Here is a 22,948-nt window from a genome sequence, read left to right on the forward strand (position 1 = left end):
CAACAAAGGTACTGAGATAATTTAAAGAGGAAAGGATAGGATTTTCTACAAATGAGGCTAGAACAATTGGTTATCCATATTTTAAAAAAGAATGGCATAGGCTTTACTTTACACCATATACAAAATTTAAGTTGAAATGAGTCATGGATCTAAATGTAAAATCTAAAATACGACTTCTACAAGAAAACAAAAGAGAAAATTATTGTGACATTTGGTTAGTCAAAGATCTCTTGGATAGAACACAGCAAATACTAATAGAAGAAAATATTGATAAATTATACTTAAAATTTAAAATTTGCTCTTCAAAAGCAACTCAAAAAGAATAAAAAGGCATGCCACACACTCAGAGAAAATATTTGCAAAACAAATATCTGATAAAAGACTTGTATCAAGAATATGTAAAGAACTCTTGCAACTCAATAACATAATCACAGACAACACAATGAAAAAATAGGCAAAAGATTTGAACAGATACTCCACCAAAGAAAATGTGTGAATGGCAAATAGGCATACGAAAACATCAGTCTGATGAGACACTAGGAAAACACAAATTAAAAACCCCACATGATATCACTACATACCTACTAGAAGAGGTACAATGAAAGAGATTGACAATATGTGTTGGCATGGATGTGGAGCTGTTATAGCTCTAACATCTTACTAATGGAAATGCACAATGATACAGCCATTTTTGAAAACATTTAAGCAGTTTCTTATAAAGTTAAGCAGATACTTACCATATGACCCAGCAATCCCACTTACCGGTATTTACCCAATAGAAATGAAAACATATTTCTGCATAAAGACTTGCCTGCAAATGTTTATAGGAGCTTGATTCCTAATGGCCATAAACTAGAAACAACCCAAACTAGTGAATGGATAAACAAACTGTGGTATATACATACAATGAAATACTGCTCGACAATAAAAGGTAATAAACTATCAATATATGCAATGATTTTGAGATTCATCTCAAAAGTCCTAAAATCCTAAAAAAGACAAAACTGTAGTGCTAGAAGCAGTAGTTGCCAAGGGCCAAGTGTGAGGAAGGGAATTGGTTCAAAGGAACAGGAGGGAATTTTTTTAGGGTGATGGATGTGTTCTATATTTTAATTGTGATGGTTGTTACACAGATGTATCCACTCCCACACTCCTTGACTTGTATGCTTAAAGTGGGTGCATTTTATTTTGTGTAAATTATACCTCAATACGCTGATTTTAACATGTATTATAACCCACAATTCAGGGGCAACACATGTTTGCAAGGAAGATGGTTAGTTGGAAGTGCCAGTGTAAAACTATTACCATATGATTGAGCCCCACTTTATCAAGTCAGTAAAGTGGCAACCCAGAAGCGACTGTTTTCTCTTCCTAACCTCTCTGTCTTTTCTCCAAGAGTTCTCAAAGTTATAGTTGGGGGAAAAAAGATGAGTTAATGGCTTTAGCTGTGTTCTGACGACATATTCCAGTTGACACTTAATGTGGTGTTGTGTGAGGTGGGAAAGATAGACTCCGACGATCAACACCCTGCCAAATTGTTTATCGTTTACTAGTGGAGGTGATTAATTGCCGTGCTGTTCTTTCTAATGTGAAGTAACACCGTAGAGCCTTCTAAAAAGAGAGCAGAAACACAAGTTGCATTCACAGAGAAATTGGTCAGTATAGCTTTTTCCACTCGAATTTTAGAATTCAGACACACAGGTCAGTTTGAAGTAGAATTGATGCAGTTTAGTTTAAGCTGGATCACTGTCCTCAAAATATGTGATCAGCATACAGTAGTAAACTCTCATATGAAAATAAATACTTCTTTTTTGTATTATTACCTGTAGTAAATAAAATGATACTTTATGAGAGGGTTTTTCAAGTTTTAATCTCAAAATTTCTTATAAAGCAAAGTTAATTTTAACTGCTTTGATAACATAATTAAGATCATTATAATAGGGTTAAGAAAAGTATTCTTCACCTTAAAAAGAAATTTTAACTCAATTTCAGACTTAGAGAACATGATGATTTATGATTTTTCTACAGAGCCATTGTTTTTCTATAAGAGCAACCACCTGGAAGCTTGTTAAACATGCAGACCTCAGGGTACCACTCCCAGACATTCCAGGTTCAGCATAGTGCCCAAGAATCTGCCTTCTAACAAACACTCCAGAGAATTCTAACATGGGTAGCCTGCAGTGCACATTTTGAGAACCATTGCAAATGGTTAAGCTAAAATATGTTTGAATATAGGTAGAGAATTTTGTATTTTAATAGACAGTTAAACAAATAGCAGAATAGAATAGAAAAGAGGAGATATGCAATTTTACAGTTCCACAAATTCCCTTGTCTCACAAGTTTTTTTTGGTGGCTAAGCTTTCCTAATATCTCATGCGCCTGTTTATTAAAATAGAAAATTATGATACATCCTTGTAGAACCATCCCATACCAACATTAAAAGTGATATTGTATATTGCAGTTCAATCATGATGAAATGAAAAGCTACATCTGTCTCTACTCCTTCTTAATACTCCAGTAAAATCACAGTAGACATTTATAGAAGTATCAACCCATAAGATCAGAGACCATGGGCAAGGATGGAATAGTGGCCAAGAGGAAGATGGGAAGCAGATAGAGGGAGGGGTGGTAACAGACTTAATAAAACAGCAGACTCTGGAACCTTTAGTGATTATAGAGAGGAATAAAGGATGAGTTGCAAGCTAATTGCACCAGGGAATCCTGAAAAGTCTCTGGACTTGGAAGAAACAGGACTGTTGAAGGCAGGGATGAAGCTCTGGACTAAATATAAAGGGATTTCAAAGTCTGTATACAAAACAATGAGACCACAGAGCCGCTCTCCCACACCACAGCCAAGCAACTAATCCTCCCCCTCCCCCTTCCAGGAAAAATCAATGTTTATTCTTTGGAGAAGTTGAGTTGGAAAGGTTCTGGCTTAGGGACTCAGGAAATGTAGAGGGTAGGGGAAAAACAAAGGACTTAAAAGCAGGGAGATTATGGAAAAGACTGTGATGGAACATTTAGCTTCCTGGCCCTACACCTTGTCTTACTTCTGAAATACTAACATCCAGCTTCGTGTACCCCCTTGGCTGGAAATTGGAGGCGTCATTCTCTAAGCGAATTGAAAGATCCCAGAGAAAAGAAATGGATAATGATATTTGGAGGTCTGACAATAAAAAGTTTGACTCACTACCTCGTCGTTCTATGGTAGTTCACAGACCTCAACTATGTTTTCTGAACTTCCAATTAGCTGTTTAGTGCCTCACTAATAAATATGGATGGACATTAAATATTCCTGCCCCAGACATTTAAGGAAAGCCTCCAGTACGGGGACCTATGTAAAAAGAAAAAAAAAAAAAAAATCAAAACAGAGAAAACAGACACTAGAGAAAGAGAAGAAAATTTTTAAGAGAAAAAAATTATGCTCAGAGAGATGTTATTGTACCATGAAAAACAGAAAAATACTAATTTTTTTAAAGAATAAGAAAATAGGAAAGAGCTCTTAGAAATTAAAATGTATGTTAGCCAGAAAATATTTAGCAGAAAGATTCGAAGAAATAGGTGAGGAATTTTTCTAAAAGTAAAAGGATAGTCAATATGAAGAGAAAAGATAAGAAAGAACCAGTCCAGAAGGTCTAACATCAAACTAATAGAAATTCCAAAGAGAGAAGACAGAGAAATAGATTATGATTAAATGAGGAGCAGAAGAGGTAGGGGGGACTGTGTATTTGATTAAATCCTCTTTAAGGACTATCTCATTTTTTTCAAGTGTGGGCATATGTAACTATGGTAAAAAGAAAAATATTTCTTAAAGTAAATAATAAAAGGACTAAGAAGCTAAGCAAACTAAATAATTCAACATTACCATAGTTCTAGAGTCTGGAAAAAATTGTTTCCTAACAGCAACAAAAAAAATATTATTTCATAACACAGGGAAATTTTCAAGATATATTGATCAGTAAAATAAGCAGATAAAACCCAGTGTATAAAATGAACTAGTTTTCTGACAAAATGTATCCTTGCATGCATAGAAAAAATACAAGAGGATGATATAAGAATGTTAAAGATACTTATCTCGAATGATATAATTATGAATAATTTTTTGGTGAACTTGCAGATTTTCTATATGGATGTATTGCTTTTAAGATTAGAAACAAATTTAAGGCAAACCAATGAGAGAAAAATAAAGAGTTGAGAAATGATGTCTTTTATGAAAACTCCACTTATTAGTTTTTGCTGTGAACAAATCACCATACTAAACTCTTTGGAAGTTACAAAGATATATAAGACATTGTTCCAGTTTCTCAGAAGGTCACAGTCTAACATGAAAGATCAAAATGAATGTATAAATAACCAGAAATAATGCAAGATAGAATGTTGTAAACTTCCTAAGTGTGAGGGCCAATACAGTTATGGCACTTTAGTGTGGCATCAGTTTTGGATGGAACGGGGTTAGGGAGGTAGAAAGTGGAAGGATAGGTAGAAGTAGGAATTCAAGAGGCAGAAATTGTGTGAAGTCATTCCAGAAGGAACCAAGACACAGAAGTGTATAAGTGCAAGGTAATTTTGGCTGGATCCTGGGGTAGAAGATGGGATGTATACTTTGGAGCCAGATAGTATAGCTGAATGCCAGGTAAAGGGATTTAGACTTTGTTCAGTAGAAGTGAGGAGTTGTTGAAGGTTGTTGAGGAAGAGAGTAAAGTAATTATACAAGAGAAGAGAACACCTGGTTTGAAGTCTATTATACTAGCCCAGTCTGGTGATCACTAAGACTTGAAGTGGGATATTGGTTGTGGGAATGAGAGGGAGGAATAAACTTGAGAAACACTGAAGGAGTTGAGGATAGAGAATTGAGCAATATTTGGATGTGGGAAAAGCAGTAGGAGGCGACAAAAGTGGCTGTCTTGTTGTGAGTCTGGTATATTAAAACAGTGGTAACACTAGCAAAAAAAAAAAATAGAATAAAGAAGTAGTTTTGTAAAGGAAGATAATTTTGGCTCTGTTGAATTTTAGATTTCAGAGGAATATGCATGAGGCAATCCTCAAAAGGCATTTGGAAGTATGAGTTGGAAGTACAGTCACTCAGCAAATACACGTTGAGTCTCTCCTATGTTTGATAACTACCATAAGCACTATCAATTCAAAACTGAGTAAAACATGACCTCTGTCCTTATGACAGAGCGCATTGTTTGGACTAGGGAAACAGATAGATATCAGATGGAAAATTACAATGCAATTATCATAGGTAATGTATCAACAGAGTATGGACAGAGTGCTTTGGGAGCACAGAGGAGAAAACTCTGTCTTTGGTTCACCAAGATCGTTTTTAAAAGATTTAAATGACAAGTAGGAGCTTACAAACATGCGAAATTATTTCAGGTATGAATTGGAGGTTTCATAGAAATGAGGGCTTAATCTAGAAGGAAAAGAGGGAGACTACTGTACTGAGAACACAGTCTGGAGGTACATCTATATCTGCCAGGTAGGAAGAGATTGAGAAGCCAGTGAAGGGGAAACACAGAATCTGATCCCAAAAGTGAGAACAGGAGATGCAAGACACGTGAAGGTTTGTTAGTGACCAAGAAATTAGGAAGATTTAGGATTGATTAAAGTTCACTGGATTTAGTGATTCAGAGGCTATTGATGACTTTTAAAAAATGTTTTAGTAATTCAGTAATGTATCAGAATGAAGGTGTTTCAGATGGTGGGAATGTGTAATAATGTTTATAATAACAAAAGTAGCAAAATACTGGTCCTCTCCTATATATATGTTATATATATTAACTCATATCGTTTATAAGTATTATACAAACTCATCATATATAGGGAGTAGATATAAATGATATTTTCATGAACTTGAGTTTTAAGAAATCTCAAAGAACTGACAGGAAATGGTCTTGTGGGGTTGGTAGAGCCATTGGATTTGGCAGGGCTTGTTGATGATGTTTGAAAGTAATTTTCAAAAGAATAGTAAGGGAGGCCAGCCCGGTGGCATAGCAGTTAAGTTTGTACACTCCACTTCGGTGGCCTGGGGTTCACAAGTTCGGATCCCAGGCATGGAACTATGGCACCACTTAACAAGCCATGCTGTGGTGGCGTCCCACATATAAAGTAGAGAAAGATGGGCACGGATGTTAGCCCAGGCCCAATCTTCCTCAGCAAAAAGAGGAGGATTGGCAACAGATGTTAGCTCAGGGCTAATCTTCCTCACAAAAAAAAATTAGTAAGGGCATGATCTAGACTTTGAAGGCACTAAGTACATGAGAGCAAATAGAAAGAGATGATGGCAGTTCCCTGAAATCTTGAAACTCTGCCTCTCCTCCACCCTACCCCCCTTCTGTAATCTGACTAACTTCTACTTTTCCTTCAGTTATAAGCCTAAATGTTCCTACCTCAGGCAGACCTTCCTGTCCAAGTTTCTCAAACTAAATTAGATTCTCCATGTTGTACTAGCCCACCATTCTTTTGCTCTGTAGAATCTACCACAATTTGTAATATATTGCTTGTACACTTGTCAAATGTGTGTCTTCTTCACCAGACTGTCAGTGGCATGAGGATAGGCACCGTGAGAGTTTGTTCTCCACTTTTCATTCTGGCCTCATCCCCGTGTTGGTCCGTAGTAGGCTTTTAATAGATATGTCTTAAATGAGACAGGTATAAGGATAAGGTAGCGTTTTTAAAGCAAACTTCTTAAGGATAGAGAGGTTATAAGAGATGTCGAAGTCCACCATGTCACCCATGTGTATGTGGATTGCTGGAGTGGCATGCAGGTGAAGATTCGGGGAGATTCAGCTTCTACTTTTAGAACAATTTACTCAAATCCCTGTTATACACATCGAGAACAAGGATGGGATGAAGAAGAAAGAGTGATATTGTAAAACAAATAGATGACAAAATGGAATAAGTTGAAGTAAAGCAGATGGGATAGACTTCAAAAATGAGGGTAGTAAAAAATGAGTTTTGAAAGCAGTAAAAAATATATACTGTCTTTTATTCCTTCTCAGGTAAGTTGGAAGTTTATAGAGGGTTGTGAGCCAAGGGGAGGGGAAGGGAACTACGTTTTAATTAAGTGGAGAAGGTGTCAAGTTTGCTTATAGAAGTAAGGGGAAGAAAGTATAGGAGGATGTGTTCACAGTGAAACATAGGTCTCATAGGACACAATGCAACAGGACTAATAAAGGGGAAGACAGAGATGATGGAACAAGTTTATGGTGGGCTATTAACTACGATATATGTGCTTATTAATATTAACGGGTTAATAGACTTGTTGAGAGCAAATTCATCACTTATTTCTAGAGAAACAGCACTAAAGAACCCCAAATTGAGTAATAGTGATAGCAAACAAAGGCTTTTTGTGCAGCCCCATGTCTTGGAATGCAACTACGTGTAAATATATTTATAGTATTTACACTAAATGTTTCTGACTGGAAGTATTTTCTCGTATTTTTTAATGCTCTCACACAGTGATACAGATTCTTCACAACATACAGAGCTACCTGGTTTCTACTTCCCAGAAATTTTCAGTTCTGAAAAATAGAAGTTACTTTGCCTAGTATTTTTAGAAATGACTAATCCTGCCTTAGAGAGCTTTGATTTTTTTAAGACGGTTTACAAAAAATTATAATTATGAAATAACTGATTTTAGTTTATGTGCACCTCAAATACAATCTAAAGGCATTTTTTTAAGTCAGTATAGTAAGTTTTTATGCAGCTGTGAATACCTTGCCTGTTCTAGTATGTCAGTTCCACTTATGACTAGTGTCATAGCACAGGTTTGTAAGGTGACTGGAGTTAGGGATGTTGTCTTGGACCATGAAAAAGAGTTGTCCGATTGTCCTCTGGTTGAAACAGAATGATTCCTATGGGAGTCAAATGAGAGCTTCTGACCTGGTTCATGCTACATTTTACTACTGAGGGCTTTGGCACAGACCACCTGGTGTTTATGTTTTTTCATATCCCTTTAAAACCAAGAATCAAAGTGCTCTGTGATATCTTTGTGAATAGTCATACATTAAAACATGCTTCTTTCCAGAAATGTGTTTTTTTTCCTTTATCAATTTTTTAAAGTTTTTTTATGTGAGCATCGCAGTATTTTACCAGATGTGCTGAGCTATGTATGGCTCTCTGGCTATTAGAGAATAATTCATTTCCTGAACATGAAACGTGTTCGAAAATATTACTGCCATCGTATAAGTATGTCAGGGCTTCAGTGGTTCTTGTTAATAATCCTGCCTCAAAGCAGCTAGTAGGTTAATTCTCGGTAATAGAAGAACAGTGCTGATGTGGGAGAATACACTAAACTGCTGCAAAGTTTTGCATGTGTGAATAGTTATTACCAAGATGGAAAGAAAAGAGAAACTCTCTGCTTTTATCTCGACTTTTTCTCATCACTTGAATTCTTTTTAGTCTTCTTGGTACCCATGAATAATATTTTCGTTAAACAATGACATTTCAAGTTGTCGCGTTGTAGTTTTCTTCAGTAAAAATCTCTGTCCTCACCCCCCGCAAAAAAATAAATAAAAAATAATTCTCATCGTGTATCTAGGATACTCCTGATTTGTCTTTTGAAAGAGTTAAAGCTGAGAGAATTGTAGAAGAGTAAGTGTTAGTGCTAAGAGTCAGATAATCAGAAGATTGATCATCAGCCCTTCATGATCTAGGACACAGTCAGAGCATGAATTTGATTCAGTCTTTCCCCGATCGCCGAAGGTACCATATGCCTTTTCTTGCTTTTAGTCTTGGTAGAAATGTATTATCTGATCCTGCCTAAATTGGAGTGTGGAGGAGGAAGAGATTTAGGTCTGAAAAGCATATAAACCCTTCCTCCAGACTATGAAAAGTTAGCTGTTAATTTTGCTTTGGATGAGACCGACAGCACGCTAATCTTGAACTCTCTCCTCAGTGGGTAAACCTCACAAGTGCAACTACTGTGGACGAAGCTACAAGCAACGCAGTTCATTGGAAGAGCACAAGGAACGCTGCCACAACTATCTCCAGAATGTCAGCATGGAGGCCACGGGGCAGGTCATGAGTCACCATGGTGGGTAGAAATGGCATCACAATTCTCTTTCCCCTCTCTGTTGCTTTTGTAGCTTTTTATGAGTTAACTAGTTCTCTCTACCTTTCAGCATGAAGATAAAATCTTACTGTTTAAAACAATTGTAGATCACATTAACTTTGTAAGGGATTATCTTCTTAAGCACTTGAAATGATTTGAGCTTTGGGACACTTTGCAAACAAGCTCTATTGAGTTTTTGTGATACTCCAAATTATTTATGATAACGTGTTTGAATTCACATAATAATGGCAGCCGACCTTGAAGACACCAAAAGGAGGTACTATTTTCTCTTTCATTGGCTGCGCCAGATAGCTACAGATGGTTCCACATAAGTCAATAGGTTTCCTAATAGAATTAATTGGTTGTTTGTCTATTTTCACTTCTCTTAGGTAAGTGATCAGTGATATAATTGGAAATTTCTTCTATTTGTCTTGTGATTTATCTTGGAAATTACTGATTTTGCTTTCTACAAGTGTGGGGAAAAATCTAGACCAAAATTAGACACCACTTCCCTCCACAAAAATCAAAACCCAAGCAAAACATCCTGACGTTCACAATACACAATAGCAGGTAGGAAGGCAGTCCCTAAGGTTTATCAACTAATAATTCTCTATGACTGAAAAATTAATGTTAGTAAATCAGCCTTACAAAGGAAAGTTATGAATTTTAGTTCTTTAGATGAGCATCTGTCTTGTCCTAATTATATTTTTATACAGATTAATTGTATTGTTCATACAAGTACATACAAAAATCTTAACTTATTGGTATATTTATATTTTTTATTTAAAAAAGATTTGGCCATGGCCCAGGGTTCACTGGTGTGGATCCTGGGCGTGGACCTACTCACCACTCATCAAGCCATGCTGAGGTGGCATCCCACATAGAAGAGCTATAACTCTATAACTATGGTACACAACTATGTACTGGGGCTTTCGGGAGAAAGAAAAAAAAAAGAAAAAGAGGAAGATTGGCAACAGATGTTAGTGCAGGGCCAATCTCCCAAAAGAAAAAAAAGTAAGATATCATAAAAAAAAAATTTGGCCCTATTAAATAGTAAATTTGGGGAATGCTATATTTACTTTTAAAATATAAATATCTATTTTTGGACTTATAGACAACTCAAGGATTATTTGTGGGTTTTTTGTGTTATATAGTACATACTATGCAACTATTTATTGGACAGCTAGTGATTATTTGTTGTTGAATTGGGAATTTTTTTTAACTTAAAGATTTATTTTGTTATCCTGAATAATTAAAGCATTTCTTTGTGTTGAGGATAGTTTATATAATCTAAAGTATCAGATTTAATTCTATTTGTCATTGTGAGTCCATTGATTTTTATATTATCATTATTAACTAACATTTTTAAAAACCTGTGTTTTGAGTCTTAGTAAATTTGATATTGCAAGCTTGCATTGCCTGGGCTTGTGAGGGTAGCAGAGGATCTAGAGCACAGAGGTTGAAATGGTGGGCCTAGGAATCCAACAAACCTGATCGAGCTCTGCGGTGTCTGAGTGTGTCATAATAGGCTCGGTGTGAGAATTAAATGTCACTCGAGGTGCGATAAATACCCAATAAATAGTTCTTTTTACTGTTACATTTCAGGGAATTAAATATTAAGAAATAGTAAATGTTCCATCCCCTGTAAAGTTATGTTACTTACCAGCATTAACGTAGGCATCCCAGGTTTCCTTTGCCTACTAAGCCACTGTTTCTGTTTACATTGTTGGTTTTAGAGCTGTCTTGAGGCAGGGGAGATGATGCAGGCTTGGGGGCCTGCCAAAGCTTTCCAGAGGCACCTTATGGCCCTACTACTAGTTTTTACATATGATGTTCTCTCGTTGAAGTTTTGACATTTGATTGGATTATTAATTCTACTAATTCATTTTTACATTCACAGTTATTTATGAAACTCTGTGTTGTATATGCACCTGAATAAGAAATAGAGTTTCTTCTAAAAGAATTTATATTGTTATAGGGAGGTAAGGTGTACATACATAATTACGGTCAACATTTATTTAACTATCTGTGGGCAGATTAAACAGTTATAGAATAAGTGCTGACAAATGTTTTGAACAGGTGTATTTGGGGAGGAAAAGACTTCTAAACCACTGCAGTCTCAGCATCTCTTTACAGGTGGCTCTCAAACTGGAATAGAGTGGGGGAAAGTGGGCAAGACACCCAGGTACTGGGTAGATCAGGGGCAAAGCCAAGATGGAGTGGGAGGGGTATCATTTATAGACCCAAATTTTTGTTCTTCAATATTGGATATAGTTTTAACCGCATAAGTTTATATTAATGCCATTTCATCCTATACTTTTTCTAGGTGTGTTGTAATAATAATTTGAGATTATCCTTAATCTCTGTTTCCTTTTGTTAACATGCTTAATGGGGGTTGTTTGTATGAAGTAGGAATTGATACATACCCCATAAGAGAGAAAAGATGGGTAAAATGCTACTAAAGTTCATCATTAACTTTGTCTCATATACATAGCTTGGCATGTGCCTCCTTTTGAACAGAGCTGCAATGAAATTCATATTTATCCCCTTCTCAGACTATCCTATTACATCTTGTCTGTTTTTTTGTCTTTTCTTTTAGTAGTGGGTGTGGGAGTTGCCATCATTGTGGTTGCCATTAGCTCTTTGAAATTAATTACTATTCTTTTCTTTTTCATGTCTGACATAGTTATATTTCCTAGCCTGTCTTTCCCAAAATATGTTCTTCCCTTTGCTGGCTCTTCTAGTGAGGAAGTGTCCTAAGTCAAAGACGCATTCTTTCACTTCATTCAGGAAACATTTATTGAGGGCTTTCTATGTGCCAAGTTCTCTGCATATAAATATAAATGGACACAATTTCTTTCTTGCATTTATAGTCTGGTAGGAAAAACATACTTAAAAAAAAAGAAACAATCCCATTTGCAACAACATGGATGGACCTGGCGGGTATTATGTTAAGTGAAATAAACCAGAAAGAGAAAGACAAACAGTGCATGATTTCACTCATATATGGAAGATAAACCAACACATGGACAGATAGAACTATTTGGTAGTTACCAGGGGCTAGGGGGTTGGGGGGTGGGCACAAAGGGTGGGAGGATGCACTTATATGGTGACTGATAAACAATAATGTACAACAAAAATTTCACAATAAAAAAAATTAAAAAATAAAATGAAACAAATGCTCTAATAAAGGCATAAATACCCTTCTTCAGGAACACAGAGGCAGAACTGACCTGTCTGGAGAGGTCAAGGGAAGTTTCTTACATACAATGTTTGATCTGTACATGACGGTGAGAAAAATTGCATAAATCGGACAGATTCACAGAGAATGTACACTCCAGGCAGAGAAGTTGCCGTAGGCTAAGACTTGGAGGTAGAAAAGAACATTAACACGTTCCTGGATGTTGAACATAGTTGGAGTTAAAGCAGTAGTAGCAAATAAGACTTAAATAGTAGATTGTGCTGCAAAGATAGAGCCTCTTATGCTAATCCAATGTTTGAATGTCATTGAGGTAATCAAATTTGTGTCTTCTAAAAAAAAAATGTCACCAACATAGAATATAGAATAGATGCCTGATGGAGTGCAAGGAGAGACTTGAATTGAGAATGCCACGGAGAAGATGAAAAGGCAGTAGCAGGAGAAGAGAACAGGATGAAATACTGAAGACATGTTTAGGAGGAAGAATAAAAAGTTCTTGACTTTGAGGGAAAGGGAGGAAATTCATTACTTGTAGTTTTGGAAATAAAGATAATAATGAATTGCATTTTATGGCAGATTATCTTATTTAAAAGTTGTCTTTCAGCTAATTTTTCAAGTCTGTTCAGCTTGAAGAAAAAGCTTTAAAAGCCAAGGTATATAATTAGCTTTTTCCCCCTTGCCTGGAAACAAAAATGAAAGTGTGAACCAGAAAGATAACCAACTTGAAAGCAAGAATACATATTCTTAGGTTTATGTTTTGAATTATTGGAGAAAGAGAAGTTTATAATGCAAGCATGGAGACATAATTGAGAACATATAAACTTTCTAGTAAGCTTCTTTGACTTATTTTCATTGGGTGACATTTCCTTCATTAAGTCATTCAGTAAACATCCATTGAATATTATATTCGTCTCTCATCATAAAATACTATAGACACAAAGTCAAATAAAAATGCACTCCCTAACCTAAGTTTACTTACCAACTATTGGAGGAAACAGACTAATAAACGAACAGTTAGAGCACATTATAGGGGCATACAGGATAGATATCTAAATCAGACTGGATGTCCAAGAAGAATTTCTTGGGGAAGTTATGTTTGAGTAGGGTTTTGAAAGGCAAGATAGCCAGCTAAATAAGTAGAGAATGGTGTTTCATGCAGAGAGAACAGCATGTGTGAAGAAATAGAACTCTAAAAGAGCATGGTGGGTTAAGGATCTACAAAGAGCTGTGTATAATTAGAGCCCGGTTTGTAAGGGCAAGAGAAATTGGAAGGCAATAAGGCTCAAGAAATAGTCTGTGAGGAGAGCATCAAGGGCCTATTGTCCTAACCAAAGAATTTTGTACTTTATCCTAAAAAACATTGTTGCTTTAAAATTTTATTGCTAGAAATGGAGGAGATAGATCAGAGGAGTCAAGATAGAGGCACGTAGACCATTGTAACAGTCTCCAGATTGGTCGGGTTGGGCTCAGTAGCCTCGAATATACAGAAAAGTTAGAAATTGAAAGCAACTATAGAGTCTAAAACACTTGGTACTCCCGTGTGTCTATAAGGAGAGGTAGCAGGGAGGAGGAGGGACAGGAGAGTGGGTGAAAGGAAGAAATCTAGGATTTGCCACAGTTGACTAGAATGGATGTCTAGGTAGATAGCAATACCATTCACTGAGATGGAAATTAGGAAAACAGGAGAAAGTTTGGGGCAGGAAATGGAGATTTCAGGGTTCTTTGTTTTTTGTTTTGTGTGTGTGTGTGTGTGTGTGAGGAAGATTGGCCCTGGGCTTAACATCCATGCCCATCTTCCTCTACTTTATATGGGACGCCACCACAGCACGGCTGGATAAGCAGTACGTGGTTCTACGCCTGGGATCCGAACCTGTGAACCCCAGGCCGCTGAAGTGGAGCACGCAAACTTAACTGCTACGCCACCAGGCCGGCCCAAGATTTCAATTTTTGAACATACTATCTTTTAAGTACCTGTGAGAGACAGGAAGACATTGAATATATAGATCTCAAGCTCTCAAGAGAGGTTGGGATAGGAAATACAGCTGTGAGAGCCATCATTATATAAGTAGCAGCCTGAAGGAATAGGTTTCAGAAGATATATGGGTAAGTATACAGTGAGACATCTAGAAGCCCAAAAACACACCAGCAGGAAAAAAAAAAACCAAAACAAAAGAAGTGCCATGAAGATGAGTAAGAGCAGAGAATGGGAAAATGGAAAGAGTGATTTCACAGGAGCCAAAGCAGTATCAGCACCGTCCAAGGTTGTCAAGAAAATAACTAAGATAACTGAAAAGTTTCTTTTAGATTCAGCAACATGGAGAACGTTTGTGACAATATAGAGGATACCTGTTGTTTTGCCTGCCCTACATACCTTCCTCCTCCTTTTGATAACAAGACTTCCATTGTCCTTTAGAGAACTGTCTTCTGTGAAGACATGACAAGACAGTCAATCTAGGTGCCCTGCCCCCTCCTGGCCAGGGGGTGGACGTGTGACATAATCTAGGACCCTCAGACTTGTGTCTTTTTGGAATTTGAAATTTGAGTGGATTGTTTGGTAATACAGCTATGTTCGAAAAACTTGTATGGTTCTGTCTTGATGACTTAGCAGTGTGGTGAGATAATGAAATAATGCCAGTATACATAAATTTTTATCCTGGTTATAACTTCAAAAATAAGGTCAAGGAAGATACTTGGTTGTGAAGTTTGCTCTAACAAGTGAAGTTAGCATATTGGTATTTTCTTAGCCTAGATGACTCTTTCACTATGTGATTAATGCATTATGAGTTAACTGGAGAACTTGTTTGGTGTTTCAAGTGATATATATCCGGAAACATTTTGGTGAGTTGCACCCAGATCCATGAAAGCAAAAAGCTCAGATTGGTTACATAATTGAGAAAATGTATATAGATCTTTTCCCAATGGCAGACCTTAAATAGTTGTCAAACTTGTTTATAAAAAGTCAACACTCAAATTATGTCTACAAAGAATAGTATAGCGTGGTGGCTAAGAGCCCAGGTTCTGGAGTCAGACCATCAGGTCTAACTCATGTATTCCCTATTCACTGGATGTAAATGCTGAGGAAATCACTTAACATCTCTGCGCCTTTTTTTTCCTCATCTGTAAAATGGAGATGGTAATTGTACCTATCTCAGGGGCTTGTTGAAAGTATTAAATGAATTAATAAATGTAAAGCCTTAAAACAGTACTTAACACGTCAGTTGTTGTTATTATTATTATTATTGCCAATATGGTAGAAACAAGATCAATATTTGATATGTAAAGAGCTGTCGTAAAGGAGAAGTTAGACCAGAGCTCTGCCAAAGTCATCGCTTTCAGTTCACATGAGCTTCATTGAACTTGGGACAGATCATCTGAATTGAGGTGGATGTGGTGTGGGGCAGTTCCCACACCCAGGTTTCGTTCTGAGTGTTAAATGTGTGCAAATATGAAAACTCAAGGTGAGACTTAGAGCAAAACTGCCAAGTTTGAGACGACTCATTTCAAAACTAATTAGTATATTCAATTTTGGGGCAAACCCTGTTAACCAGTTTTGCTGTTTTTTGGCAAAATTTACAACAAACTTTTTTTTTCTTTCCTTCTTTCATTTTGGATCTTGGTCTGTGACATATTTTCCTCTTTGGTCCATACATGGCCTGTTTTTCAGTTATATAATTGTTTTTGAATAATGTGATAAGGGCCTGTGAATCTATAACCCAAAACAAAAGTTAAGATTTTTGACAATAATCTGTATCGAATTACGTGGTTCTCTACCACATCACCACTGCTATTCCATCCTCCCAGCCCTCCGTATTTGAATTCTGTGGCCATCCTTTATTTGCTTTTCTTTTTAAGTATTTTTTTTTTAATTTTAGTTGTTGCTAAGAGAGGATATAATGTTTTACATAATATCTCGGGACATACTTTTTCCACTTGATAATATCATGAATTATATCAGTATAGAAAATGACCTAAGCGTTTCCTTGTTTCTGAATCTCATCTTGGAATTCTGTTTCCAAATTAACGTCCAATAATTGCAGAATCCCTTGCCATTCATAACCAGAGGATTTCTTATAGAATAGAGATTGGAGATTAAATTTTTCTGGCCCATCCAACGGACTATACTGGGTTAACCCAAAACTTAGATTGAACGTTGATTTTTTTAAACATGTCCAAATTAGGCAAACATTTTTCTGATGCCATTTTTCATTTCTTCAAAACCAGCAACCTGTGTTAGTTATTAAATAGGTCACCTGAATTGTGCACTAGATTTTTTTAACTTGCATCTCTTGCTTTCTCACTTTATTTTAATGTCCACCCTTTAAATGAGAATGCATTGTGTTTCACACAGTGGAACTATCCTTTACAAATGAAAGGAGAATAAATCATTTTACAGTGCATGCTCAACAAATAAAGATATCCTAAGATATGAAACCTTGGGGTTTCCAGACAGAACTAGCACAGATGCAATTGGAGAAAGCAACAATCATCAAGAAGTAAAGTTATGGTCTTTCCTGTGACCATTGGTTTTAATCAACTGATCTCATCTATCTCAGATGTTACTCTATCTTTAAACATCCTTTGACAACATCTTTATTCAAAAACAACTTTTATAAGTTCTTTATCTACACAATGAATGTCAATATCTAAAGTCAATATCTATGAGCTAATATATGAGCCCACAGCAACTTGGCCAATAGGATGAAGAGGGAGCAGCAGCATTGGAGAATTTGTCGAATGAATTAGAGCAGCAGTTTAGTGAGCAAATATGCCAATTTGGAAATGGGTTTTTTTATCCTGCTGAAGAGCGCTTTTTAAAATAAATTACAGTCATAAAGCTGCCACGGTTGACTATGCACAGACGTGTTCAGAACTGCGTCTCCTTCATGAAGGCTGCTTTGTGCAGGTATTCAACTACTGCCAGCAGGACTCACAGCTACTCTCAGCTCATCAAATAGGAAATCTGCTACAGGAAAATACGCGAGTGAAAAAAAACTGGTTGAATGTTGTGCTGTTATTCTGTGTGTCTGTTTAAGCTTTCCTCCAAAACAAGTTGACTGACTTAAATTGTTTTTAGAAAAATAAACTCCAAAAGCCTTGAGAATAGTGCAGTCTTAAAGTAGTATTGATTTTAATCAATGTTGAAAACACTTTCAGAGGAATAAGATGAGAAGCAAGATGAACATGTTTGCCGCCAATAGTGACAACAGTTTATGTCATTGATCTGAGAGAGACTAGGATAAAAACAAGTCCTGTGTGTGTGTGTGTGTGTGTGTGTGTGTGTGTATGCGTGTAAAATTAGAGTGTGCATCGTAACACTAGAGGTTATTTTTTCTATATGCTTTACTCAAGCATACTAGTTTATGTTTGTATAACACATATTGACATGGCAAATCCAGGTCTCTGTCTTCTAAAATGTTGGAGAAATTATCAGATTGCATTTTTGTATGGTTTTATATAGTACCTCCTATGGAAGATTGTAAGGAACAAGAGCCTATTATGGACAACAATATTTCTCTGGTGCCTTTTGAGAGACCTGCTGTCATAGAGAAGCTCACGGGGAATATGGGAAAACGTAAAAGCTCCACTCCACAAAAGTTTGTGGGTAAGCATTGCAAATGCTCTTATTTCTTTAAAGGGTGATTTTAATGGGCAAAGACATATTCCCATGTATTAGAACTATATATGGTGTATTTCAGTTCGTGAAATAAATACCCATCGCTTTTCTCTGTTATTCTTTTCTACGTTATGCCACTTCATGTGTACCGTACTGTCACACACTCACACACATGCACACACACACACACGCACATTCACACACACCCATAGGCATATGGGCCTAAGAAAGAAAAACAAGGGAAAGACTGATAGAAGTTAAGTTGCTATCTCAAAATGGAATGATACAGAAAGTGAAATAGCATGTAAAAATAAAATGTTCATTTATTTAAAAAAAGTCGTAATACTTAAGGGAAATGGTGTAGCCTACAAGCCAGTCTTGTAATCTGTTTTTAAATCTGCATTAGTGCCAGGTTTTTTAAACGGTTTTCTTTACGTGATATTAATGCTTTTACTCTTTGATCTAGAATGAAGAGAAATCTTTTTGTTTTTTCTTTTTTCAAAATTCTGCATTAGAAAACTAATGCAGCAGCCTACGTTCAAGATGTTTCATACTTGGATGTATATTTCATATTTTGATCTTTGCTTTCATTATTTTTAAAATTTTTTTAAAACAATGTATGAAAAATAGAGATTCTACATAAAGAATTGTCATTAATTTTAAATGTTATATCTATGCTTTTGACTTTATAAGGGTAAAAAATTAGAGGAGATGAAAATATTCAAACAGATTCTCACATTCTAGTGTCAAACCTCCTGCGGAACCTCCTGATGTGGGTGACTAGGAGCAAATCTTCTCTTTGGTTATTTCAGGGAGGAAAGAGTAATAAAATTCTATTACTCCAATAAACACTTAGAGAAGATTTCGTTTCAATCTAAAATTGAAGAACTAACAAATCACCGGAATATAACTTTAAGACAAGCTGGAGAGATTTATTGACAGAGCTCATTAAAAAAATGCTAAAAAGTAACCCTAATGATCACAGTTTATACTATATGTATATGTGGGTTTAAAGCCCCTGGGAGTACACTCAAAGGCCTGCCTTGGGCCCTAGGTAACTTTTCTTTCTTCCTTTTTATAAATAACTATTTTTTAAAATTCCATTTCATCTGTTATTTAAATTGATTAATTTGATGGATGTCCATTAAATGCTTATATCTCAACTAGACACTAGTGTAGATGGGAAAATATGAAATTTATTATTATTCTTTTTGTCTTTTGATTTTATTTAGTTCTGCTCTTTGTAACATTTTCGTGTCTCCTATGACTTAGAGATGCTATTCTCAATTTGATTTCATTACATTCCTTAGAAAAGAGGGACATATTTTTCTAAATTACATTTTGATTTTAATGTAGAAACATTAGGATTTTTATTAGGAATAAATGATGGTGTTTTTTGATGGTATTTTTTCTTTATTTGGGTTCTACCCTAGTAGTAATATATGTAACAAACAGTCACACAGTAACTGTCTCTATGATGTCTTTTGAAACAAAAAATTTCATCATTCCACACTTACCATAAATTCCTTTTTATCATGTCCCTCAGTTAAATGCTGCTCTTGGACCTTATCAAGCCCTCCAGGCCAGTGATCCCTGAACTTTCTGCACATCTTTTTGTCTCCTCCTCTGTTTTCTCGTCCAGCTTAGATTCCATGGTTCGTCACTATTACCACTATTCTTGACCCTTTTGCTTTGTTGTCCTTCTGTCACCTTCTCCTGGTGAAACCCCACTCTCTAGTGAAACCAACTGAGCAAGTTTTCCATACCTACATAGTACTTTCGGAGAAAATCCCAGAGCCTTACGAATTGATGTCACTATAAATAAATGAATACATGATCTTAAATATCAGTTGTCCCATCCATACTATGTAGCAGCCCTCCTAATCCATTCCGAAATAGTCTCTTTCCCACTCAACTCTAGGGCCATTTCAACCTTTCTCTACTCTCCACAAACATGGTACCTCACGATTTCATGATACTATATCTAGAGTCACAGGGAATAAAGTCAGTTGAGATGATTTCAATATAATATCACTAATCCTGTAGGATTATGTGACTCCACATGAATACTTTCTTGTTTTCTCCTTGTTTCAATGAAAGAAGTATCCCTCTTTCTGATTAAGGCTAATTCCTCTTCTTGTGCTCTGGAATTCTCCTATCCCAGCCCGCCAAATACGTTACACTATTATTTTTCCTCTTCCTCACTTATATTTCAATCCCCCCCTCTATTGGCATTTTCCTTTCAGCATTTAAGGTGATAAACTCTCATCATTAAAAAAAATCTTCCCTCGAACCCAACTCCCCTTTCTGCTACTACCTACTTTCTCCTTGAAAGATGGAGTTATTGAAAGAGTCTTCTATGCTTGCTTTCCATAATTTCTTTCTTTCTACTCGTTCCCCACTCTGTGCAACCTGGCTGTCTTCCCCATGCTCCACTGAAATTATACGTATTAAGGTCACCACTGGCTTCCATAGTGCCAAATCCAGTGGACCCTTTTTAGACTATCTCACACAACTCTTAGAGAGCATTTGCCACTATGGAATAGTCAATTCCTTTTGAAACATTGTCTTTCCTTGCTTTCTATGACATTGATCTCTCTTGAATTTCTTCCAGCTTCTCTGACTGCCCCTTCTTAGTCGTCTTTACAGATTACCCCTAGCAGCTATGCAAACAGGGCAAAAGTCCTAATGGAGGCCTTCATTTCTATGCCTAGGTATTTTAATATTAGAAATCAAGCTGAAAAACTGCTATTCCACCTTTCTAACTTGGAAGACTGAGTTCAAATAAATATAGAATTCTCAGGTTCCTTGCAATTTCACAGGAGACCTTGGCAGCATGAGCAGGCCCACGCCCTGGCCTGGAGCCAGGCCCCTTTCTTAGACCCACTTTTGGTTCTGTCCAGTACCAAAAGGAGCCTCATGCACACCTGTGTAGACACCTCAGCCTGCACGTCCAAGTTCTTTTCACATTGCCCTCCACACACAGCACATAAAGAGTAGTGTGTTGGCTATTTCTCAGGCCTAAGTGTGTGCATACCAGCAGCACAATTGGTACTCAGGAGGATGGACCTATAAAAAAGACCGTGCTGACCCTGGGTGAAGTTCAGAGCTATTTGGCAAGGAAATCTAGAGCCCTGGGTATCCAGAGTATGATCTGGGAATTAAACTCCAGATAGGCACATTCCCTTGGCCCTACACATTCCTCATTCCATGAGAAGCAAGGTCCAGAACTCTCTAAACATGGGGCTGAAGGCAGGATTCCCCCTTACCCTGTCTAGACAGGCATAAAAATCTTGATGTTCTCCCAGGTTCTATTTTTGACCTTCACTTCTTCACACTTTACCTAAGCCTGGGTGATATCATCTATTCCCGTCGCTTCAGAAGTTACTTTCTATCAACTGATGACTCTCTTATCTACATCTCAAGCCCAGATCTCGCTCCTGAATGAGACAGTATCGAAGAACTTATTGGCATAACTATTACTTATAGTCTTCCCCAAACCAAATTCTTCATCTTTCCTATCTCATTGTCATCCAATAAGTTTCCCAAGCTAGAAACCTGGGCTTCATGCTTAATTTCTTTCTTTTTCTCCTTCTCTTTGTTTAGATAATCGCCAAGCCCTAGCAACTATATTTTCTAAACTTCCTTTCATTCCATTGACTTTTCTCCGTTTCCACTGCCACTTTACTAGTTCAGGCTACCGTGATCTCCTACAGCAACAACTTTCTAAACCATCTTGCTAAATAAATATCTAGTCAAGTCACTTCCCTGTTTCACCCCCTCAATCCCTGTGGCCCTCAGGATAGAATTCAAATTCTTTAGCTGTCGAATGAGAACTATGTTATCTGACTTCATCTTTCTCATCTATTTCCGCTCTCGGCCATATTGAAGTATAAGTACTCCCTTGAAGAAGTCATGCTCTAAGCCTTCTTGGCTCTAAGCCTTCTTGGCTCTAAGCCTTCCGACCAGCTGCTCCACCCCCACATTCCTTTACTTGGCTAATATTTGCCATCACATTCTTATCTCTGATGCCACTTCCTTCAAGAAGTCTTCTTTTACTCCCCTCATATGAGTTATGTATTCCTCTTCTTTGACCCCATAGCACGTATCACTCTGTATTATAAATGATCCCTAAATTGCTGTCGCTCTCTCTAAACTGTAGCTCCTTGAGAATATAGGTTAGGTTTGTCTAGCTTAACCTTTAAACTCTTGACATTGCAGTGTCTTCAGTTGAATGCCATGAGATAATTTTTCACCATTTTTTCCTTCCATTTTCGTCACTCTGATCATTACCCTAATCTCCCTCTGTGGACCTTTCTTCAAACCTGAAATAATACTAACTACCTGAAAGTGCTTTTCCAGGATGCAGTTCTGTGGATCAACATTTCCTGTCAACATTACAACTTAGCCATCCATCTACACAACATACTAAACATTTAGGTCCACATATATTTTTAAGAATTTATCTGTAAGATTTACCTATCAGAGTAACTAGGTAATTTGTAGGAGACCACATTGTTTTAGTGGCAGAATTTTGAAAAGATAAAATATTCTGTCCAAAGCTGGCAATACTTGAAGGAGAAAAATTAAAATTACTTCTCTTGTTTTACCCACCAAGCTCTTTTATAGTTAATGTTTAGATATTATATTAAATTAAAATATTGAAGTAAAATTAAATTTGTTGAAGTAAATATTAAAGGGAAAACTTCAAACATCCTTCAATCAAGAAAAAGTGGAAAACTAATGATGGGTATACCCATGTCTGAATAAGAAAGGGGTGATATAAAAATGAATAATTATCCCTTTCAATAAATAAAACAAACATAATATTTTCCAAGTTCATAAGTAATTACTTTTGGAAATGACTCTTATTTTTACATAGCCCTAAATTTCATCCAATTTATCAGACAATACAACTTTTAACAGTATTTTAATAGTGACTTTTTGGAATTCTCCAGAATGACATATATTGGTTCTATAATTTTTTTGTAATATAGCTGCTAAATCAACCAAGTTAACATTACACGACAGTGAGGTGACAGACATTATAACCAAATCACTCTCGCTTTTGTGACCT

The 22,948-nt window shown here is 36.5% G+C and overlaps 1 protein-coding gene across 6 annotated transcripts in view; it reads left to right on the forward strand.

Moving 5' to 3' along the window:
* The window catches only part of IKZF2 (IKAROS family zinc finger 2), a 161,449-nt gene that overhangs the window by 129,454 nt on the left and 9,047 nt on the right, over window positions 1-22,948 (forward strand). For 5 of the 6 annotated variants that reach the window (XM_087424878.1, XM_014785271.2, XM_014785269.2 and 2 more), the window contains exons 6-7: window positions 8,903-9,040; window positions 17,716-17,859. In XM_087424878.1, the coding sequence (XP_087281004.1) occupies window positions 8,903-9,040; window positions 17,716-17,859 (282 nt within the window). The remainder of the gene's footprint in view (window positions 1-8,902; window positions 9,041-17,715; window positions 17,860-22,948) is intronic. The other variant, XM_087424877.1, reaches the window with a different exon arrangement.

The sequence above is a fragment of the Ceratotherium simum genome, chromosome 37 (genome assembly GCF_057802395.1).
Source record: "Ceratotherium simum simum isolate JZ-2026a chromosome 37, ASM5780239v1, whole genome shotgun sequence".
NCBI classification, from domain to species: domain Eukaryota; kingdom Metazoa; phylum Chordata; class Mammalia; order Perissodactyla; family Rhinocerotidae; genus Ceratotherium; species Ceratotherium simum.